General features: G+C 36.6%; 1 protein-coding gene across 2 annotated transcripts in view; it reads right to left on the bottom strand.

Annotated features, from left to right (window-relative positions):
• Positions 1–3020: 3020 nt before the first annotated feature.
• Positions 3021–18870, bottom strand: part of prmt3 (protein arginine methyltransferase 3) — a 52448-nt gene continuing 36598 nt past the window's right edge. For both annotated transcript variants that reach the window (XM_005807514.3, XM_023333026.1), the window contains 3 exons: positions 14457–14507; positions 12930–13017; positions 3021–3232 (listed from right to left, as the gene is read on the bottom strand). In XM_005807514.3, the coding sequence (XP_005807571.2) occupies positions 3123–3232; positions 12930–13017; positions 14457–14507 (249 nt within the window). In that variant the 3' untranslated portion in view covers positions 3021–3122. The remainder of the gene's footprint in view (positions 3233–12929; positions 13018–14456; positions 14508–18870) is intronic.

Raw genomic sequence — 18870 nt, 5'->3', positions numbered from 1 at the left:
TAAGAAGCAGAAGCGGCTGTATTAGCCGCCGCCAGGACTTTAATTACATTGTCAACAGAGAATAATTGTAATTGATTTCTGCTTCTCGAGCTCAAGGACTGACGCACACGCAATCAGCGCTTATATGATCCCCAGAAACAGTTCAGATGTTTCATTCATCACTCCTGCAGAGAGTGGTTTACACATTTCGGCTCCTAAAAATGCGCATAGATGTAATTTAAATGCATTAAGTTGCTGGTTTGTTCAGCTTTTGTGCACTAATGGGCGTATTGAAGTTATCGTTCGTGAATCTTACATTGACAGAGTATAGAAGTTGATTGAGTAGGCATCATGGAGGAGGAAGAGTGTGTGTGGGGGTGTGTGTGTATGGTAGTGGTGGCGGGGGTTTCCGTGTCCCCTTGCGCCTGTTAATTACGTGAGATGGCGCAGTTTAATTGATCAGGCTCGCTGTCGCCTGGGAGATAAGAGGCTGCAATCATTGCCAGCGCATGGGAGGCGGTGATTCAGCAGAGGGGTCAACCAGAGCATCATCATCATCATCATCAGAACCTTCCCAGTTTCCGGTTTATATTCCAAGTTGTTCGATTTTGCAGTCGTGAAACTTGAAATCAGATGTTTTGCCTCTACAGCCTGTTTTATTTTCTGATGGATGGTTTTCAATATGATTCTTCTTAAAACCAAAGATCTATCTTCACTTTTAACAAAATTATATTCTTATTCATTCATTTAAGAAATTATCAACTTAAATCAAGCTCCCATATCTTGCTGAAAAGTTACTTGTAAGTTATTTTTGTCGTCTTTCAGGTGAACTAAGATATTTGCACTAAAAGCTAAACTAAAATACTTTGTGTTTTTGCAGTGTATTTGCTGTTAAGCTGCATGCCAGAAAACAGACTTTCACTCATTCTAGCGCCATCATGTGGTCAAAATCATCAGACTGAAGAATCAACACTATCAGGAAACAACATCCATCAAGTGGATAGTTATTGTCAGAGATGGGTAGTAACTAGTTACTTTAACTTGAGCAACTTTTAAATAAAAATTTACTTTTACTACCTGGACTTTTTCGCTTTAACTTTAATTATTCTGGATCTGTGATAACTTCATAGAACCAAAACACTTTAACCAAAAAATGAATGAAAATGTTGATTTTGCTTGATTCTGTTTTGTAATTATGTTATTTATCTGAATATTTTTTATCTTGGTCCTTAAAATGCCAACATTTCAACATAAGTTTATATTTTAGTCCATTTTATGATGTAGTTTTTTTAATATTCAGTTCTTTAGTAGTTTTTTTCTTCTCGAGTCATTTCTTGAACAGCTAATTTTTACATTTACTTGAGTAAAAAAACATGTTGCATCATTGCTATTCTTACTAGAGTACAATCTTTAACTACTCTACTCACTTGTGGGTTTGTTTTGTAAACTATATTTAAATTCAACCAATGTTTATTCATTGATTACTTTATACAGAAAAATAAATTTGAGACACGTTCTAACTTTCAGAGAGAAATATTAAAACGTCATAATGTAAAACCCAATTTATTACAGACAAGCATCATTCAAATACTAAAAGTAACAAAACTGGGCAAATCAAATCATTAAAAGCATAATAAAATGACACCAGGTGATGCAAATACGCCAAAAATAGGAATAAACTTTGATTTAATTCTCAGAATCCTTTAAAGAATGTTTTAAAGCATTCTAATATAACCAGTTTCAGAAAATGATTCAGAAGTAGCAGCAGAAATACATCAGAAAACACGACCACTACAGACAATTACATGTTTAAGAGTTCAGGATTCATCATCACAGGCAGAAAAAGCCAGAAAAAATATTTAATTGTAAGCAGAGCTGCTCAGTGGAGTATGTAAAGAGGTGTAAGTCACCCTTTTTTAAGCTAAAGTACCTTTTAGTATTGTCCCTGGAAACCCGTGGAAGATGGATGATGCTGCCGGCGAAGTCTTGTGCAGCTCAGAGTAAAACAATAAGAGGAAGAAATTCTTGGCAAAAGCACATAATCTCTTCACAAAAGAACAGTCGGCACTGAAGGCCTTTTACATTTTCTACTCATCACTGAATAAAAAAAACCAACACATAGCATCTTCTTAGTTTGCAGAGTTTCTGTCTTCTGAGTTTAATTTGAAACAATTAGCAAAGCAAACATGTTTTAATAGCTTTTTTCTGCAATTTTGCAGGACATTAATCTCAATTTCAGGTATCTGGCTTTTTCCGCCTTTTGTTTTCTGTTTTTAGGCGAGAAATTGAATAAAGAAGTTTGTTCAAACCAAAAATCCTACACACAGGAAATGGCAGCACTCCCAGGAGCGCAGTTGCCAAAATGACTAAAGTTTTAAATCACCGGGGATAAGTTTGCTCCAAGCAAGGGTCAGGAGAAATTATCCGCACTTCCCATCAATCAGTATGAACTAAATGTGGACAAAGGTCACTTTATAAACCACACACATCTTAACAACAAAGGGAACCATTTTATCGTTTTTCTGACAAAAAAAATGAAACTGAGAGTGGGAGTGCAGAAAGGCAAACCATTGGAGTTCAGGTGAAGGAAAAACAAAGTAAAGATTTGAGAAAAATATCTGAAACTAGGTCATGAGAAAAGCAGCAGCCACTTAATTAGATGGTTATTTATTGAAATAATTCAACCAACTAAAGGTTAGGTGTAAAAGTAAATGTAGCGTCTGAATTCTGAGATTAAGATTCAAATTTTGGAAAAAAGTCAAAATTCTTTGATGAAAGTCAGATCTGAGAAAAAGTCAAAATTATATTTTATTTCAGTGGCGTTATTCCTCTTTTGTACAATTTTACAAAACTTATAAAAACCCAAACAATAAGTGTTGCATCTTTTTATGTACTTTTATCAGTAAGTGATAAAACAAAGTTTTCCAACTTTGGGAACAAAACATTTATCCAATTAAATTTTTAATATAATAAATGCTTACAATGACACAAAGAATAAAAAGTGGAAATTTTAAAAAAGTAGACAATGCTGATGACCAAAGTATTTAGAGTTTGTCCTTTATTTTGCTCAGTACATGAATTACCAAAAAAGTCAAATAAAATCAGAGCTATAATTGGTTACATAGCTACCATGATGGGTGACATCATTGGAGGCTGTAAGTCTGCTTCCTGCCTGGAAGGTCAAAGGTGACAAAGAGTGAGCGCGGATCCTTCTTGTTTTTACGCACGGTGATGTTTCCCTTCAGCTCTTCTCCTGAAGCAAACAGGAAGACAAACACCCTGGTTTAGATTAACATACAAAATATGGAAGGCCCTGTGGTTCAACAATATGACCTTCATAGCTGAAAACGTGCTGATGCTATGGAAGAAGAAAAGAGAAAAAATAATTTTGACTTTATTTTTACTCAGAATTCTATCTCTATGCAAAAATCCAAATATTCTTAGAAGCATGTCAATTTTGACAAATTTCAAGATACTGAGATAAAAGTCTGAATTCTGAGAAAACAATTCAAAATTCTGAGAAAAAAAGCACAATTTTGAGGAAAAAGACAAAACTCTGAGAAAAAGTCAGACTTTTGAGAAAAAAAGTTTAAATTTTGAAAAACCATAATTCTGAGAAAAAAGTCAGAATTTTGACTCAAACATCTGAGGAAAAATGGCCGAATTTGAGAAAAAATTCCAAATTCTGAGATTAAAGTTAGAATTCTGAGAATAAATCCTTTTTTTCCAGTGGTCTTGATCCACTCCTGTTATTTTCTTTGTGTGGAAAAATCTGCATGTCTTTCATGACAAATGCATCAAAAAAATAAGGAAAAAAAGATAAGCACCAAAAAAAATGTATTTAAAATGTACATGAAAAGTTAATTTAATTTCTGTTGACTCCAAAGTGTACGCCGCTGTGGCTGGTATTTACTTTTGGGACATTCTCTACGTCATTAAACACAACACCCTACCAACGCATCCATACATCAGACTTGAAGCGAAATGAAAACGCACCAAAAAACACCGAGTCAGACATCGATCAGAGTGTTCATAACAAAATGAAAGTCTTCCTGATGCCCTGCAGCAGAACGCTGCTGCTGACTGCGCGAGCTCGGGCCTCTGCAGCATGAGCGCTCTGCTGCTTGCAGAAATGATGATGTGCGTGAAGCCAATATGCTTTAATGTGTCTTAATAAGCAGGACCGTGCATGGCAATGCAGATGCTCTCATATCTCCAGATGGCAGACACGAGGAAACACACCTACAGCGGTGACGCAACGTTATGATGCCTAGTCGCTCCGATTAACTTCCCGTTTGACTGCTGGAGGTAAATGAATGTTTAGTGAAACGGAAAACCGCCGTCCTGTCGCGCTGCGCTCCGCTCGCAGGTTGGAGGACGAGAGGAGGAAAATGCTGATTGAGCCCGTTTCTCCCGCAACACGTCCGTCGTCGCTGCCGCCACGTCTCACTCGTTACCGTGGCAACGTCACGGACCCGAGGCGCCACGCTCCAGGTCCGACGCCGCTGCTGCAGGGAGAGCACGCCTCGACATGGCGAACAATGCAAAACACGTTTTATTCCTCAAAATATTTTTAAAAAGTGTCAATTTCATAAATATTTGCAATTACAATCTACTAAAAAATTCATTTTAAATCAACCACTCTGATTTAGAGATTTTTTTTTGTTGCACCTTCTGCTTTGGAAAATAATTCAAGCTCAGTCAATTTTTATATTGGAATTACATCTGGACTTTGAATAGGCCATTCTAACACATGCACATGTTGGCTGTATGTTGGAAAGTTAACCTAAACATCAATATCAAATATCTTTTGCAAAATTTTCTTTCTGCAAAAACGCAGAATCTTACTAAGTATTTTTAGTAGTTTCTAGTGCAAATATCTTAGTTCACTTAAAAAAAGACTAAAGTAACTTAACAAGTAACTGCAGGTACGTGTAAAAAAACAAAAAAACACAGAAATCATTTTGATCATCTGATCAAAGCTTCTTCTTTCACACAATCTGGCAATATTTTGGTTTTCTGCAGCGCCTCCTCCTGGTGCTTCTCTTACAAATAAAAACAAATTTTGACTGAGGATTCTCTGATTTACTTTATTCACTTCCGATACTGATGCAGATATCTGAGGTTTAGTATTGCCCAATACCGGTCCGATACAGAAAATCAGTGCTGAATTTACTTAAAACATTTCTATTTTTTAAAAACAGACATAAATGTACAGAATTATAAATTTATTTGATAACTCTTCACCAGTACGGCTCACAAGATTGGTCAAATGTGAAAAACAACTTTAATTTGTTCAATTAGGGCAATTAAGAGTGTAAAATGTGAAATACAAAAACTGAAATAAACAGTCGGTGACTACCTGGATCAAACATGTATAAAATAACAGCAACAAACCTTAATAATAAATAATAAAGCTTGACATCACTCAGAGCATATAGCATAGAATTAGAATAGATCTGTCATTATTGATAGGTTTCATTGTCACCAGTATCTGTTGTAGAAGTTTTTTAAATCTTTACCAAATAAAAAAAGACATTTAATGCCACAGAGGCCTGAGCTTTGACAACTTTCTGTTATAAGACAGAAAAAAACGACTTTCCCCCTAAAACAACTTTGCAATTAACTGTCCAAGTAATCCTCTGTGTTTCAGATTGAACTGGTGAAGCATACAAACAATCATTGACAGAATGTGTGTTAAGTCAGGGTGCGACTACAGCGGCCCTGCTGCAATCAGTCAAACTAAACTCCCCATGGAAGAGGGGCCTGGGAGCTCTGGGTAAACTGGCCGCTCAGATCCCAACGAGTTAACCATGTGTGGAAATGAGTCGAGGAACGGAGCCGGGCTTTCGCTGCGACGTCGTACATCACCATGCCACTGTCATTAAGCACAGGCAGGCCTCTGGAAACAGCTTGTCTCAGCCAAACACTGCTTTCCTCCATGAAATTACAATCAGAATATACAGCTCTGCAGATTGGAGCTATTTATGTTACAGCCACTCTGCACACATTTCTACTGCATCTGCATCCACACACACTGCATGCACTGGATTTTATTTAGGGGGATTAGAAGAAACGAGATGCACACGCACGCACGCACGCACGCACGCACGCACGCACGCACGCACGCACACACACACACACACACACACACACACACACACACACACACACACACACACACACACACATCCCCTTAGTAGACAAAAATCATATTCAAGTAAGAGTAGCACTACTTCAACATATTTATACTCAAGTTCAAGTAAAATGTAGCTAATTAGTCAAGAGTAAAACAGTATTTGATAAAAAATGCTACTCAAGTACTGAGTTACTGATCAATTAATTATCAAATCATTTGATAACAATTGCATCATCAGAAAAACCAAGATATAAAGTTATGTGGAGATTTTATTACCACAACATCTCTACTAAAGATTACAAGAATAAACTCAAAATAGTAGAATAAAGTAAATGTTTTGAGAAAGTCATAATATTTTGAGAATAAAGTCGTACAAGAATAAGGACAAAATAATACGAGAATAAAGTGAAAATAGTAGAAAAAAGTCATATTTCAAGAATAAAGTTGCATGAGAATAAAGTTGAAGTAATATGAGAATAAAGTCATAATAGAATAAATTCATAATATTTCAAGAATAAAGTTGCATGACAAAGTAAAAATAATGAGAATACATAATATTTTGAGTAAAAAATTGCACAAGAATAAATTCTTTAATATTTTAAGAATGAAGTTTTACAAGAATAAAGTCAAAACAAGACAATAATTAAGTCATAATATTGTGAAGATTAATTAATAATATTTAGAAAATAAAATCGTATGACAATAAAGTCGAAATAATACAATAAAACCATAAAAATGTGAGAAAAAATTTCACATTTTGAGAATAAAGTGATGACATTTTAAGAGTAAAATTATAATATTTTAACTTATTTTTTTAGCGGTGTCCTTTGTGCCACCTAAAAATCTAATATTTTTCCACTTCCTAGATTCTCCAGCTTTTGTGTAGAGTCAGTAAAAAAAAAAGAAAAAAAAAAAAAGAAGAAGTTGTAGTACTGTACATCACAAACACCAGTTTCCACACAAATCCAGCCCATGTGTTGAATAACAGCCACAATAAACTCTAAGCTCGACTTTGGCAGTTCAAGGACCTTCAGAGTTCAAACAATGGAGGAAGAGGAGGAGGAGGAAGGCCCAAAGCGCATGGACAAAGCGAGGGTGTGTGTGCGTTGGGGGGCGGGTAGATATGGAAGAGGTCCACCTCCACACAGGACAGAAAAGGTGAGTCATAAAAGCAACAAAAACCACATGACTGACCAATAAAAGGCTGGACAGAAACTCACACCCGTATTTTAGAGGATCTGAGCTCCTGTAAACCGGAGTATGTCTCACCTTTAGCTTAATGAGACTTTAATTCACAAAAAAAGTATTAAGCAGGTAAAAATGTTAAAAAAAAAAAAAAAGAAGCCCATCCTCTTCAATAGCAGAGCTACACAAACACACCGGAGCATGACAAATGATTTGCTGTTTAATTTATTACGCTGCCAGCCAGGAGGATTTGCTGGGATGTTTTGTTCCAGGCTGCTGGCTGGCTGTGTTCGCCCCTCTCCCAGCACAAACCTCCCACAGCAGCACAGTGCAAGAGTTAATTACTGCTCCGCTCGTACCAACGCATCAAATAAGATCCGGCCTCCGTCACAATAAATCATCACAGCCAGAGCGAGCATCAAGCAACACGATGTTTTGGCCTGGAAGTCCTGGAGATGTCAACAATCAAAAGGAGAGGAACGAGTTTAAGCTTCTTCAAGGACACTCTCCTGCAGGAGAGTTTATGGAAGTTTTGTGACGCAGTTTGTGTGCTGTAAAGAACGCCGTGAGAGCCTAGCAGGCAGCCGATGGATGCCGTTAAAAACTCTATTTTGGGTTTACGACCAACAAGAGGAGTGGAGGAGCACATCAACACCCAACACTCACTTTCTCCTTCCATTAAACTGCTCCAGTCCTCTGATGTACAGGTGCATCAAAAAAATTTAAACTCCACTTCAGAAATTAAATTCAAAAAGCAAAAAACCTATTTATAGTTTTATTACATGAGGACTGATATTTTTAAACATTTCTGATCATTTTGATCATTAATACCTCAAATTCTCACTGCAAAAACACAAAATCTTATGTCTGTTTGGTCTAGTTTCTAATAAAAATATATTTGTACACTTGAAATAAGATCAAACTAACTTACAAGAAACATTTCAGCTAGTTTTAAGTCAACAATTCCTTCATATTCATGAAAAAGTATTAGTTCACCTGGCAAATTATTTCACTTATAAGAAGGGAGAAATGTCCTGTTATAAGTGAAATAATCTGCCAGTGGAACTAAAATACTAAAAAGTTACTTGTAAGTTTGTTTTGTCTTATTTCTAGTATAATAAGATATTTGCACTAGAAACTAGAAAAAAATACTTGGTAATATTTAGTACTTTTGCATTGCCGTTTCTTAGAAATCTTTTTTAATGTAGAAATGTTGGCCAGCTAAACGATATGCCTACACTCAGTGAGAAGCAGCATTCAGTTTCTAATTGCCACAAATCTGGAACAAACTTCCAGAGAACTGCAAAGATGCTGAAACACTGAGTTCCATGAAATGTTTAGAGTTGCCTTTGATTAGTAGTAAGTGCAACATTTTTCAACATATTTAATCATTTTGATGATGGCATTTGACTAGTTAATTGGTTGTTTCATTTGTTTTTGCAGTGTAAAGCACTTTAAACTAAAAATGTGCTACAAAAATAAACCTTACTATTTGCCCTTAGCACTTGGTTGCGGCTCCTTTTGCTTGAATTATTGCATCAGCATGGCATAGATGCAATAATCAGCCAGTGGTTGTGATGTGCAACTGTACATCTTTGAAAAGCAGAAGTAGAGCCTCCTGCACAACCAACAAGAATGTCTCACTAAGTGGTTTCAGGATGGCAAGTCAATAACAAAACAAATGTGCTGGACATGTGCCATTGTTCAGCAAATTCAGCGTTAAAACCAGCTGACCAAACGTGCTGGGGTTGCTAGGTAACGGCGCAGGTCTTGGTTGGCGTTGATGCAACTTATGGTCAAAAAAAAAACAGCTGGATGTTTTTTATGTGTTAGAAGCAGCTGAGACTGAAACAGAAGCACAAAAACAGGCAAAATGTGGATTTTCTATAATAGATCTCCTTTAAATTTTCATGGAAGACACTTCCTTTTGTTTCCAGATGGAAATAGCTCAGGACTAAAAAGAAACTGCTTTGTCAGACGACCTCAGAGGATATCCTGCTGTGTTTGGCATTAGGACGTTGGAAATGGATCCACTGGGTTCTGGAGGTTGCAGGGAAAAACCGCTGAGGTTCAGGCTTACTGAAGCAGAGCCCACTGAGGCTCGATTAGATTGGGATCTGTGGGGTTTCAAGGTCGGGCCAATGCCAAAGACTCTTTGGTGAATTGTAGCTTTTTTAAACTATCATCTTAAACTCACTAAACCAAGTATTTATCTTTTCCAACACAACTTTTTTACAAATTTTATGCTTTGAGACTCTTGCTTTTCGATTCCGTTAAAAGATAAAAAGGTTCACTATGAATTTATTGTTGATATTTTTCATAGTGGCCATACAATTAATAAATAAATGGATCAATAAACATTGGATAGAACGTGTGGAAATTTTAATAAATTTTTTTCAAACTATTTTCTTTTCCCCAGTTAATCCACACCTGGAAAATACAATATCTTATTATTTCACTGATAACCAAACATTTTTCCCATAAAAAAATCTGCTATAGATTAAACATACTACATTTTGATCTATATTCAAGGATTATTGACCTAAAACAAAATCCTATCTTGCTGAAAGTTACATGCAAGTTAGTTTTGTCTTATTCCAAGAAAACTAAGATGCTTGCACTGTAAAATTTTGTGTTGCTGAAGTTAGGAATGCAGAAAGAAAAATATAAAAGCATTAATTGACATGTTTCTTTTCTTAGAAGTTTGACATCACCTTCGTCTTTCCAAATATATGTTTTTCACCTCTTTAATACAATAAAAGTGAATTTAAAAAATCTTGAGCTTTGATTTTATAATCCCACTAATGTTCTGACATGAAGTAGGATTATGTTCTCCAAGTCTTTGAGAAGACTCAGGAAGTACAAACACATCTGTACCAAAGGCACTCTGGCATTTGCGACCAAAGTTGTGCACTGAGTTGATGTCAATCTTAAAAACAAACCTGTTTTATGCTTCTCCTTGTAATTCATTGTCCTCTTTTATATCCCCTGAATTGTTTATCTGAGGCAGCAAAGCTTGACGCGTCCCGCAGCACTTGCGCAGCGTCACAGTTTTTGACGCTCTTATCAGGCTGGCAGCAGGCGGCGGCGGCTGAGCGCGGCCACAGGCTATCGGACCACCTCTGTCTCTGCTTGGTTCATTTATTACCGTAGTTTTCACCTGATTTCTGCTCAGGAAGTCGACAGCCAGTCCTGAGCTTCATTCATTGGCACATCAGGGGTAGAGTAGTCAGCAGGTTGTTGGTTTGATTCGCCCCGAGTGGCCTACCAGTTTGTGTATTGGTGTAAACATTCACAGAGTGACCGAATCAAATTTGTTATCTTTTTTATTTATTAATATTATTAATTTCTTAAGCTCAGGGCATGATGCTTTGTCTTTTGAGATACTTAATTCAATTGTTGTGAAGTGATTTATTGATTCAATAAGTCAGCCAGAAGCTCTAAGGGTCACTAGTGAAGGAACAATTTTTATTTTTATCTTTTTTATATAGGAAACAGATCCTCCCCCTAATTACAGTTGCAGTATATGAATAAAATATTTGTTGAAAATGTCACTGTGTTCTAATAGTATGAGAGATAATCTGTAAAAAAAAAAAAAAATCAAGCTCCTCAAATTAATCAAACAACCAATAAGAGCCTGGAGGTGGGTCTTAGCACTGTCAATCATGCCTGTGTGCATGCCACTTCTCACCCTCTTGTTCTCTGCTAGAAACATGAGGGCTTGTTCTCTTGGGCTTGAGAGAACAAGCCCAAGAGGGTTTGTGCTAATGGGGAGAATAGTTTTAGCAGAGCCAGTTGTGAATGATAAAGCTAGTTAGCATCGCCACCAATGACAGCGGATAAAATGTTTTCCTGTAATGATAAGTTGTTTTTCTGCCATTAGCAGATTTAGCAGTGCGTTCTTGAGGATGATTGACAGCGGTCAGACCCCCTTTCTGGCTCTGATTGGTTGTTTTTGACCAGGAGAGGTTCATTTCTTCAGACAGCTTTAGTACCAATCTTTTCTAAGATTATGTCTCATATTACACTATTACAAATAGGTGACAGTTTTAACAAATATGTAAAAAACATATATTTTTAAAATAAAAGTTATATACTGCAGCTTTAATGAATCAAATCATTTGTATTTTCTCTGGCTATCTTTGATACTGAAATGTATTGGATGGTCACTGATTTAAACATTCAAAGTGCGACAAAAAAGCAAAAATACCGCATACACTGTTTAAAACTGAATCCTACAATTTCAAAACGTGGTTTAAAAAGAGTTATTTGATAGTTTCGTTGATTCTATAGCTGATAGTTAACATTAAATTCAGCTGGAACTATCAGAACTTTTCTTTTCAAACAGTAACAGAAGATCCTCACACCATATTGCATCATTTCCCTCCATTTCAAACTGCGCATAAAGCGATTTTATAAACATTAATACTGCTATTTTTTTGAGTCATGATTCTGCAGAATCCAAGCTGATATCTGATGAAGTTTTACATGCCTTCTCTGATGTGTGATTTGTTCTGATCCTTCCCTATCACTGTGGGTGACAGATTCAGAGCGTCAACAAGCCTGTCTGAGTCGCTGTCACAGACAGATTATCTGCTGCAACTTGCAAAGATGCAACATCAATGCCGGAGAGAGCCAAGTAAATAAATCGCAGCGGAAGGATATACAGCAGGTAAGAGAGGTGCTGAAAAGACTGGCAGCTCCATTATTTCTAAAAGTGTAATTGACATGAAATTCTCACCAGACATCCGAGAGAACCATAAATTATGTGTGATAAAATGAAAAACTACGGGAAAAGAAGGTGTAAAAAGGTGGTGACACCAGTAATTAAGAAAGAAATCAAGTCATTTAGTGCAAATTAATGTCGGCTGCTTCAGTATCAATTGACTGCCTTTAAATAGATGTTTTATTACCATGGCGTCATACCAGAAACATTTAAAGATGATTAAAAAAAAACAAAAAAAACGTTTTAGCTCGCCTTATTATTGCAAAACAGACTGATGACTTTGGTTCTCTGAGAATTTCTAAATTACTCAACATTCCAGTAAGCACTCGGAGCCAAAACCAGAAGGGAAAAGAACATAATTATGTCAAAAACTGGCCAAGATCAGGTGCTGCCAGCAAGATTTCATGCAGAGGAGAGAAAATAATCATCAGATGAGTTGCCCAGAAACAAAATGAGAGATTCAAAAAGACCAGAAATTAACAGCAACAATTCTTTAAAAGAAACCAATAATGCACTTTGCAGCCACACTCTGAACACTCAGTATGTTGAAACGCGTTTAAAAGTTTGCTGAACATCAATCATTATTGTGCTAACAACAAAAGTGACAATAAGAACTATTTATTATGTCTTACTTAGCTAACTGTATGCTGTGACATGGGGTCACAATCAATCATTGAAACACAAAAAATAAAAATCTTAATTTATATCCTCAAATTGCATACAATAACTACATTTTCCCATATTTTTTAAGTTCATTGGTGTACACCGTCATTGGATAAACAGTGGACAAAAATAGTAAAATTAACAATCTGGACAGTTTTGGAGGGGTGTTTTAAATAATAAATTTGAATTTATCGTAACAGTGATGAATAAAAATTATACTAATGAGTGGTTACTGACCTGCTTTAACAGAAATGGGCTTTTCTAGAAGGAAGACTGTCTGTTTCCAGTGGGTTTTTGTAACTTGAGGGCCTGTGGAGAATGTCACCTAGCGGAGAAACAACAATAAAAGATTATTTCAAAACATGAGAATCAATTTCCTGTACCGTACTAGGAATATATAGTTTTACTGAAACATCTAGTAGTAGAATCAAATATTTCAGTCCTGAAGAAGAGACATTGTTCTCAAAAACAGTGTATTAAAAATAAGCAATTTAATATTTTGGAAACCTACATAAAATCTGTCTTTAATACTAAAATATAGCATTAAAGCTGCAGTATGTAACTTATAAAAAAAATTCCCCATTTGTTGAAAAGTATGGTAAGAGACAGATAATCTGTGGGAAATTTTTTTTTTAGCTCTTCTGGTTTCCCCCAGTACCAACTAGAAACAACCAATCAGGGCCAGGAGGCAGGCCTTAGCGCTGTCAATCATCCTATGTAAGCCGCTTGCTGTCTGCTACGTTACAGCTTCTACCCGTCAGCAGAGTGTGTAGCAAATGCTAAAGTTAGCTAGCATGGCTACCGGTGACAGCAGAGAAACTGTTTAGTTCCTTAGAAATGCCTTTATGAGATTGATTGACAGCAGTAAGACCCTCCTCCTGGCTCTGATTGGTTGTTTTTGGTTCAGCAATAGTAGCTAAGGAAGAAGGTGGAGGAGATTGAACACTTAACAGATTATCTGTCTCAGATTACACTGTCACGACATAGTGACAGTTTTAACAAACATGTATAAAAGCTACGTAAATGATCAATTTCATTCTGTAAAAGTCAATTTGTTTCCACTAGTTGTGCACCGATTGCAGTTTTTTGGCTGATCTCTGATTATCAATCTTTTAAAAGCCAAACTTGCCAATTCCGTTTTAGAGCGATAGCATTTTTTTTGTCTGAAATATAGCAAGAAAGTTGCTGAACTGGAAACAGTGGGGTAACTGTTGCTAACTGTAAACGTGCAGACATGACCTGGTGGGCCAGTCTGTCAGTCAAACCTAGACATTTACCAAACTAGATAAGATTGGTTGATAAGATCGGCTTCACATGTAAAAATTGGCCGATCTCCCAAAATTAAGAAAATCGACAGTGATAAATCGGTGCAGCCCTAGTTTCTACAACTCATTTTAAGATCACTTTGTTCTATTGCATGGTCCCTGATACCACCACACTCTTGAAGCAAAAAGATATTACTGTTTTTCATATTGTTCCAGCTTCAGCCCCCAGTGGAAACTGTAATTTACTGGTTCAGCCACTGCATGCGCCTTGGTTCCCAGGTACAATAGGAGGTGCAATCAAAAGGCACGTCTGTGTTGCTCACAGAGCTTGGCATCAGCTGTTCCAACTGGCCAGGCTCTGCTGGGTAAGTGCTTGTATCAGCACTTGGCTAAGACGCTCGTCGATTGCCAGTGAACGCCTCAGGGAGGAGAAACACGCCAAGGCGTGAACATAATTGAGTTTCTGTTAAATGGCTTGGATGTTGCTGCTGCTGCTCACCTTGTTGCTGCAGCCTTTGTCGAAGAAAATGTCAAAGTAGCCGACAATTGCCTGCAATGAAATATGAAGGTTGTGTTAAATTGTGGCAGTAAAATAAACCCCCGAATTTGTTTGACTGCACTGCGGCTCTGACATGCAGAGCAGAAAAGCCAGGTGTCAATGAGCACAAAAGGACTTAATAGGATGTTTTTGTCCAGGAAAAAGACATTAAAAACTGTTTAAAATATTTCTGTTGTGGTTTTCTCCTGGCAGATGCCAAACCTTTGCAGCGCAACTACGAACTACAGCTTCACACTGCAAAATACCCACAAAATCTTAAATATTTTTGGTCTAGTTTCTAATGTCACTAGACCTAGCACATTTGAAATAAGACAAAACTAACAAGTAGCTTTTCAGCTTGTTTTAAGTAAACAATTCCTTATTATTGATGAAAAACATAGTTTAACTGGTCGATTATTTTACAACATAAAAAAAATGTCCTTTAAATGAAATAATCTGCCAGTGGAACAAGTAGTTAAATTATTGACTTAAAACAAACTCCTATATTTTGATGAAAAGTTATTTAAGATTTATTTCAAGTATATTAAGATATTTACATAAGAAAATAGATGAAAATACATAGTAAGATTCTAGCTAATATTAGAAAAATCCCATTAAACATATTTAATGACATATGTGAATCAAAGAAGACTGAATACTGTAACTGAATAAAAATGTGTTGCAAACAAACGCACCCAGATTATTGCACCTTTCTTGTTTCCTATACAGTATTTTTCACCTTCTCACCTTTCAGATCCACCAAGTTTATATGATCTGGGGAACTAAAATATCCCAATTGTTAAAGATATTGCAGGTATGTCTCCTTAAACCTCATTTCTAAAATAAAACCGGTTCAGTATGGTGTTTGAGTATTCACGCTGAGTCTGCAACACGCTCCATGCGCTTTCCTTCACCTCATCAGAGACTTGTCACTGGACAACAGAAATAAATTATGAGGCAGCCACCAACAACGCCGAGGACATTTCTGCTGATGACCAAAAAAAAACAACAACAATACAGCTTGCTACAGTTCATAAAATTAGCAAAGGTGGCTATTTTGATGGGAGTGTTGCAATAATATAAAAAAGTCTCAGGAGAGGAGGGGAAATTGGTTATGAAAAATAACACTTATAGGTGTTTGCTCCAGTGGAGAATAAATGTGTGGATAAGGAAATTAAACAAGTGACAGATTTTTAGTTTCAGGCGTAGTATATATATATATGCTACTATATATATATATACTGTATGTACTGTATATATAAAATCAAGGAAGTTGTGGGTTTCTACTGCTCCTAAAAACAACCTAAACTCTTAAAAACATTCAGTTGGTTTTTGGCAGTAAGTTAATGTTTTTGGTGTCAGAAAAACGAGTCATTTCAAAAACCTTCGTAATGTAACGTCACAAATCAGCAGGCACTGATTCTCACCTAGTGACCCCTGTGTAGTCCAGCTCGTTACCTAGCAACCCCAGCCCGTCACCTAGTAACCCAAGCAGAGCTTCAGAATGTTTGACCATCTGATTTTACTGCTTTATAATTGCCGCTGGAAAAGAAAAGTATATTCATTATCTGAGAAGGATTTTGTGCAAAAAAATTTAATAATTATTCTAACCTGTTGAAGGAAGCATAATAGGCCACCTATAACTACACAATTAAAATTTCAGATGAACATAAAGGCTGATTTTATTAGATATTAATCCTCGCAGAGCTTTAAAAGAATCTGAGCAGTAGCCATTTCTGTTATGGGCGAACTGGGCAAACACCCAGGGCGGCTTCTCCTGTAGGGCGGCAGCAGTTGTTACGCTCGTAAACACTTTTGCAGTTAAATCTGTAGCCTATTTCTTCCTTAAAATATGCAGCATTAAAGCTTTTTAAAACAGTTGTGTAAATTAATTTGAATTTCTTGAACTGCGGCAATAGTGTAAACTGCCTTATAAATTGTTTTTATGTTAATTGAAATTTGTGCATCTATTATAACTGAATCCATTTTATTTTTTGTATTTTAAACTGCTTGGTGTACTGTGTGTTTGTGATTTGCTATGTGTGTTTATATTATTTTTCTTGGATCTCCCACATTTTTTCCTAATATTGAAATTAATTTTATGTGCGTCTATGATGGCGAGTGGTAATCTGAATGATGTAATGGTCCAGGGCACCGAACAGGCTTGGACCTCCCCTGCATCATAGAGTTAATAATTTCATACTTCTAAAAAAAATTGAGGGTAAGTCCAAGGCCAGAGTAGCTTTAGGCGGCAATAGCCAGATTTGTAGGGGAAAAAAAAAAACACCCGCAGGCTTGTTTTCTTCCTGTATGTGCCCCTCCTGAAAGAGGAAAGCCACTCTATCAATCTCAAGAGCACACTTGTAGTGGCAATGATGCAGAACTAATAGCTTTTAATCCTGACGCAGCTGACAACTTGGAGGCCAGCTCTCCTAGACAAAGAAGAACCGGATCAATGGAAGGAGGGAAGGGAATATGAGAGACAGAGGCGCAAAGGAAGACAACATGAACGGAAAGACAGATTACTAAGAGTGGAGGATTAAATTAACCTGTAACATAATGTAAATCCAGAGGAAGCATTTCTTTAAAAGGTGCTTACAGCACATGAAGAAAGAAACTCATGAAATCCACAAACGGCTTCTACAAAATAACATTTTTTAGGAAGGATAATGGATATGTAAAGTTGTGCAACCTCAATGACCACAGTGTTCAATACCTTCCCCACACCAAAGCTTCAATCAACCTTTATTGACTCGGACAAGCAGAGGCAGCACCGCTAGCTCACAGCTAAACTGCCAGAAAAGAAGCCAAAGTGGATAAAAGAGCATGTCAACCCAATGCAATTATGCCGTTTAATGAATACTACAGAGAAGCTCGTAGCTGAGGTAATTAGGAAATTAGCTTTAATTACTCATCAGGCAGAGCAGACTCACCTCTCTCAGTCAGAAAGGCAGAGATCACCCTCAACGCGCCGCGCTGATGACAAGGCCTCGTAAGCGAGATTGATTGTCACTTCTTCGTTGTGCAACTTTCACCAGACAGCCGGGATGGGCAATTATAATCTGCGCTCCCGCGTGAAACTTGGAAATATAAAACCGACTAAGCAGTTTGGCAACTCGACACTTCATTAAAATCGCATTTGAGAAAAGGAGGAAGAAATGTAACGGCCTCAGACATTAAACACAGAAGATGTGAAAGTGTTCAGATAAGCCATTAAAGGCATTGATGACGCACACGCTGTACTAAATCTAACAAATCAGGGCCTTTCAAACTTCTTGACCAAAGACACGGAAATGAGCAACTAAAAACTTTTGTGCAAGTTAATTCAAAGTGTGAAAAGATTCTAAAATTTGTATTTTTGTTATAGTTTCTAGTGCAAATATCCTAACAAATTTGAAATATGACAAATGACCTCATAAGTAACTTTTCAGCAAGATATAGGAGCTTGTTTAAAGTCAATAAATTCTTAATATTTAGGAAAAATATGTGAATATTGTTTTTTATAAGTGAAATAAGATCTATTCAGTCTAATTCTGTGCTTTGTTCTCTGCCTTATTTTTTTATTTTACATTGTACTTGGAATTTCTAATTGCACTTTCTGAATCATTTTAAAGAAAGTTTACTGCAGTTTAGTTTTTACATGTTTGACCATGTAGGGAACCTATTGTTCTGTTCTACTCCTAATTACATTGACTGAACAAATTAAAGTCGTTTTTACATGTTTGACCAAGCTTCTGAAGCTATTGGTGTATTTAATTGTGCTTTATTTTTCAAAGTTACCAAATACAATTATATTTAAGTACATCTATGTCTGTTTAAAAAGACAAAAGTTTTAAATCAATTCAGCACTGCTTTCCTGTATCGGATCGGAATCGGCCGATACTAAATCTCATATCTGTTTCGGAGGTGAAAAAAAGTGGATTGTGTTTATCTTGGATATTTAAAATGTCTTCCAATTCATGTGTTAAACATTCACAAGAATTTAATGTTTGAGAATGTGTTCTTGGATTACTACGCTATTAGCATTATTAGCTGAAAATGGTCTCAAAATAACAATATTATTGTTTATCGCAATACCTTCTGGGACAATTTATCATCAGCAAACAGGCCTAACAAGGTGCTAAGAAAAAACTGAGAAAAAAAAAGTGAAACCTTAAAGTGTAGTGAGACAAACGCCCCAAAAGAGGACAAATAAGAATGAATGCATTTCATTTTCATCAGTGTTTAGCCTTGGGCCTGTGCTCTGTCTGCGATAAAGGATGGCAGCGGGCTTCCTGACGGCCCACAGAGGAGGATCAGAGATGCTGCGGCTCTCCGGCCCCCATTCTACGGGAAGAGCGAGGGGAAAATTAATAATTATCATCATGGATAACAC

Source organism: Xiphophorus maculatus, chromosome 4, assembly GCF_002775205.1.
Source record: "Xiphophorus maculatus strain JP 163 A chromosome 4, X_maculatus-5.0-male, whole genome shotgun sequence".
NCBI classification, from domain to species: Eukaryota; Metazoa; Chordata; class Actinopteri; order Cyprinodontiformes; family Poeciliidae; genus Xiphophorus; species Xiphophorus maculatus.
Note: the sequence above shows the minus strand (reverse complement) of the source record. Positions and strands in the feature narration are given on the sequence as shown.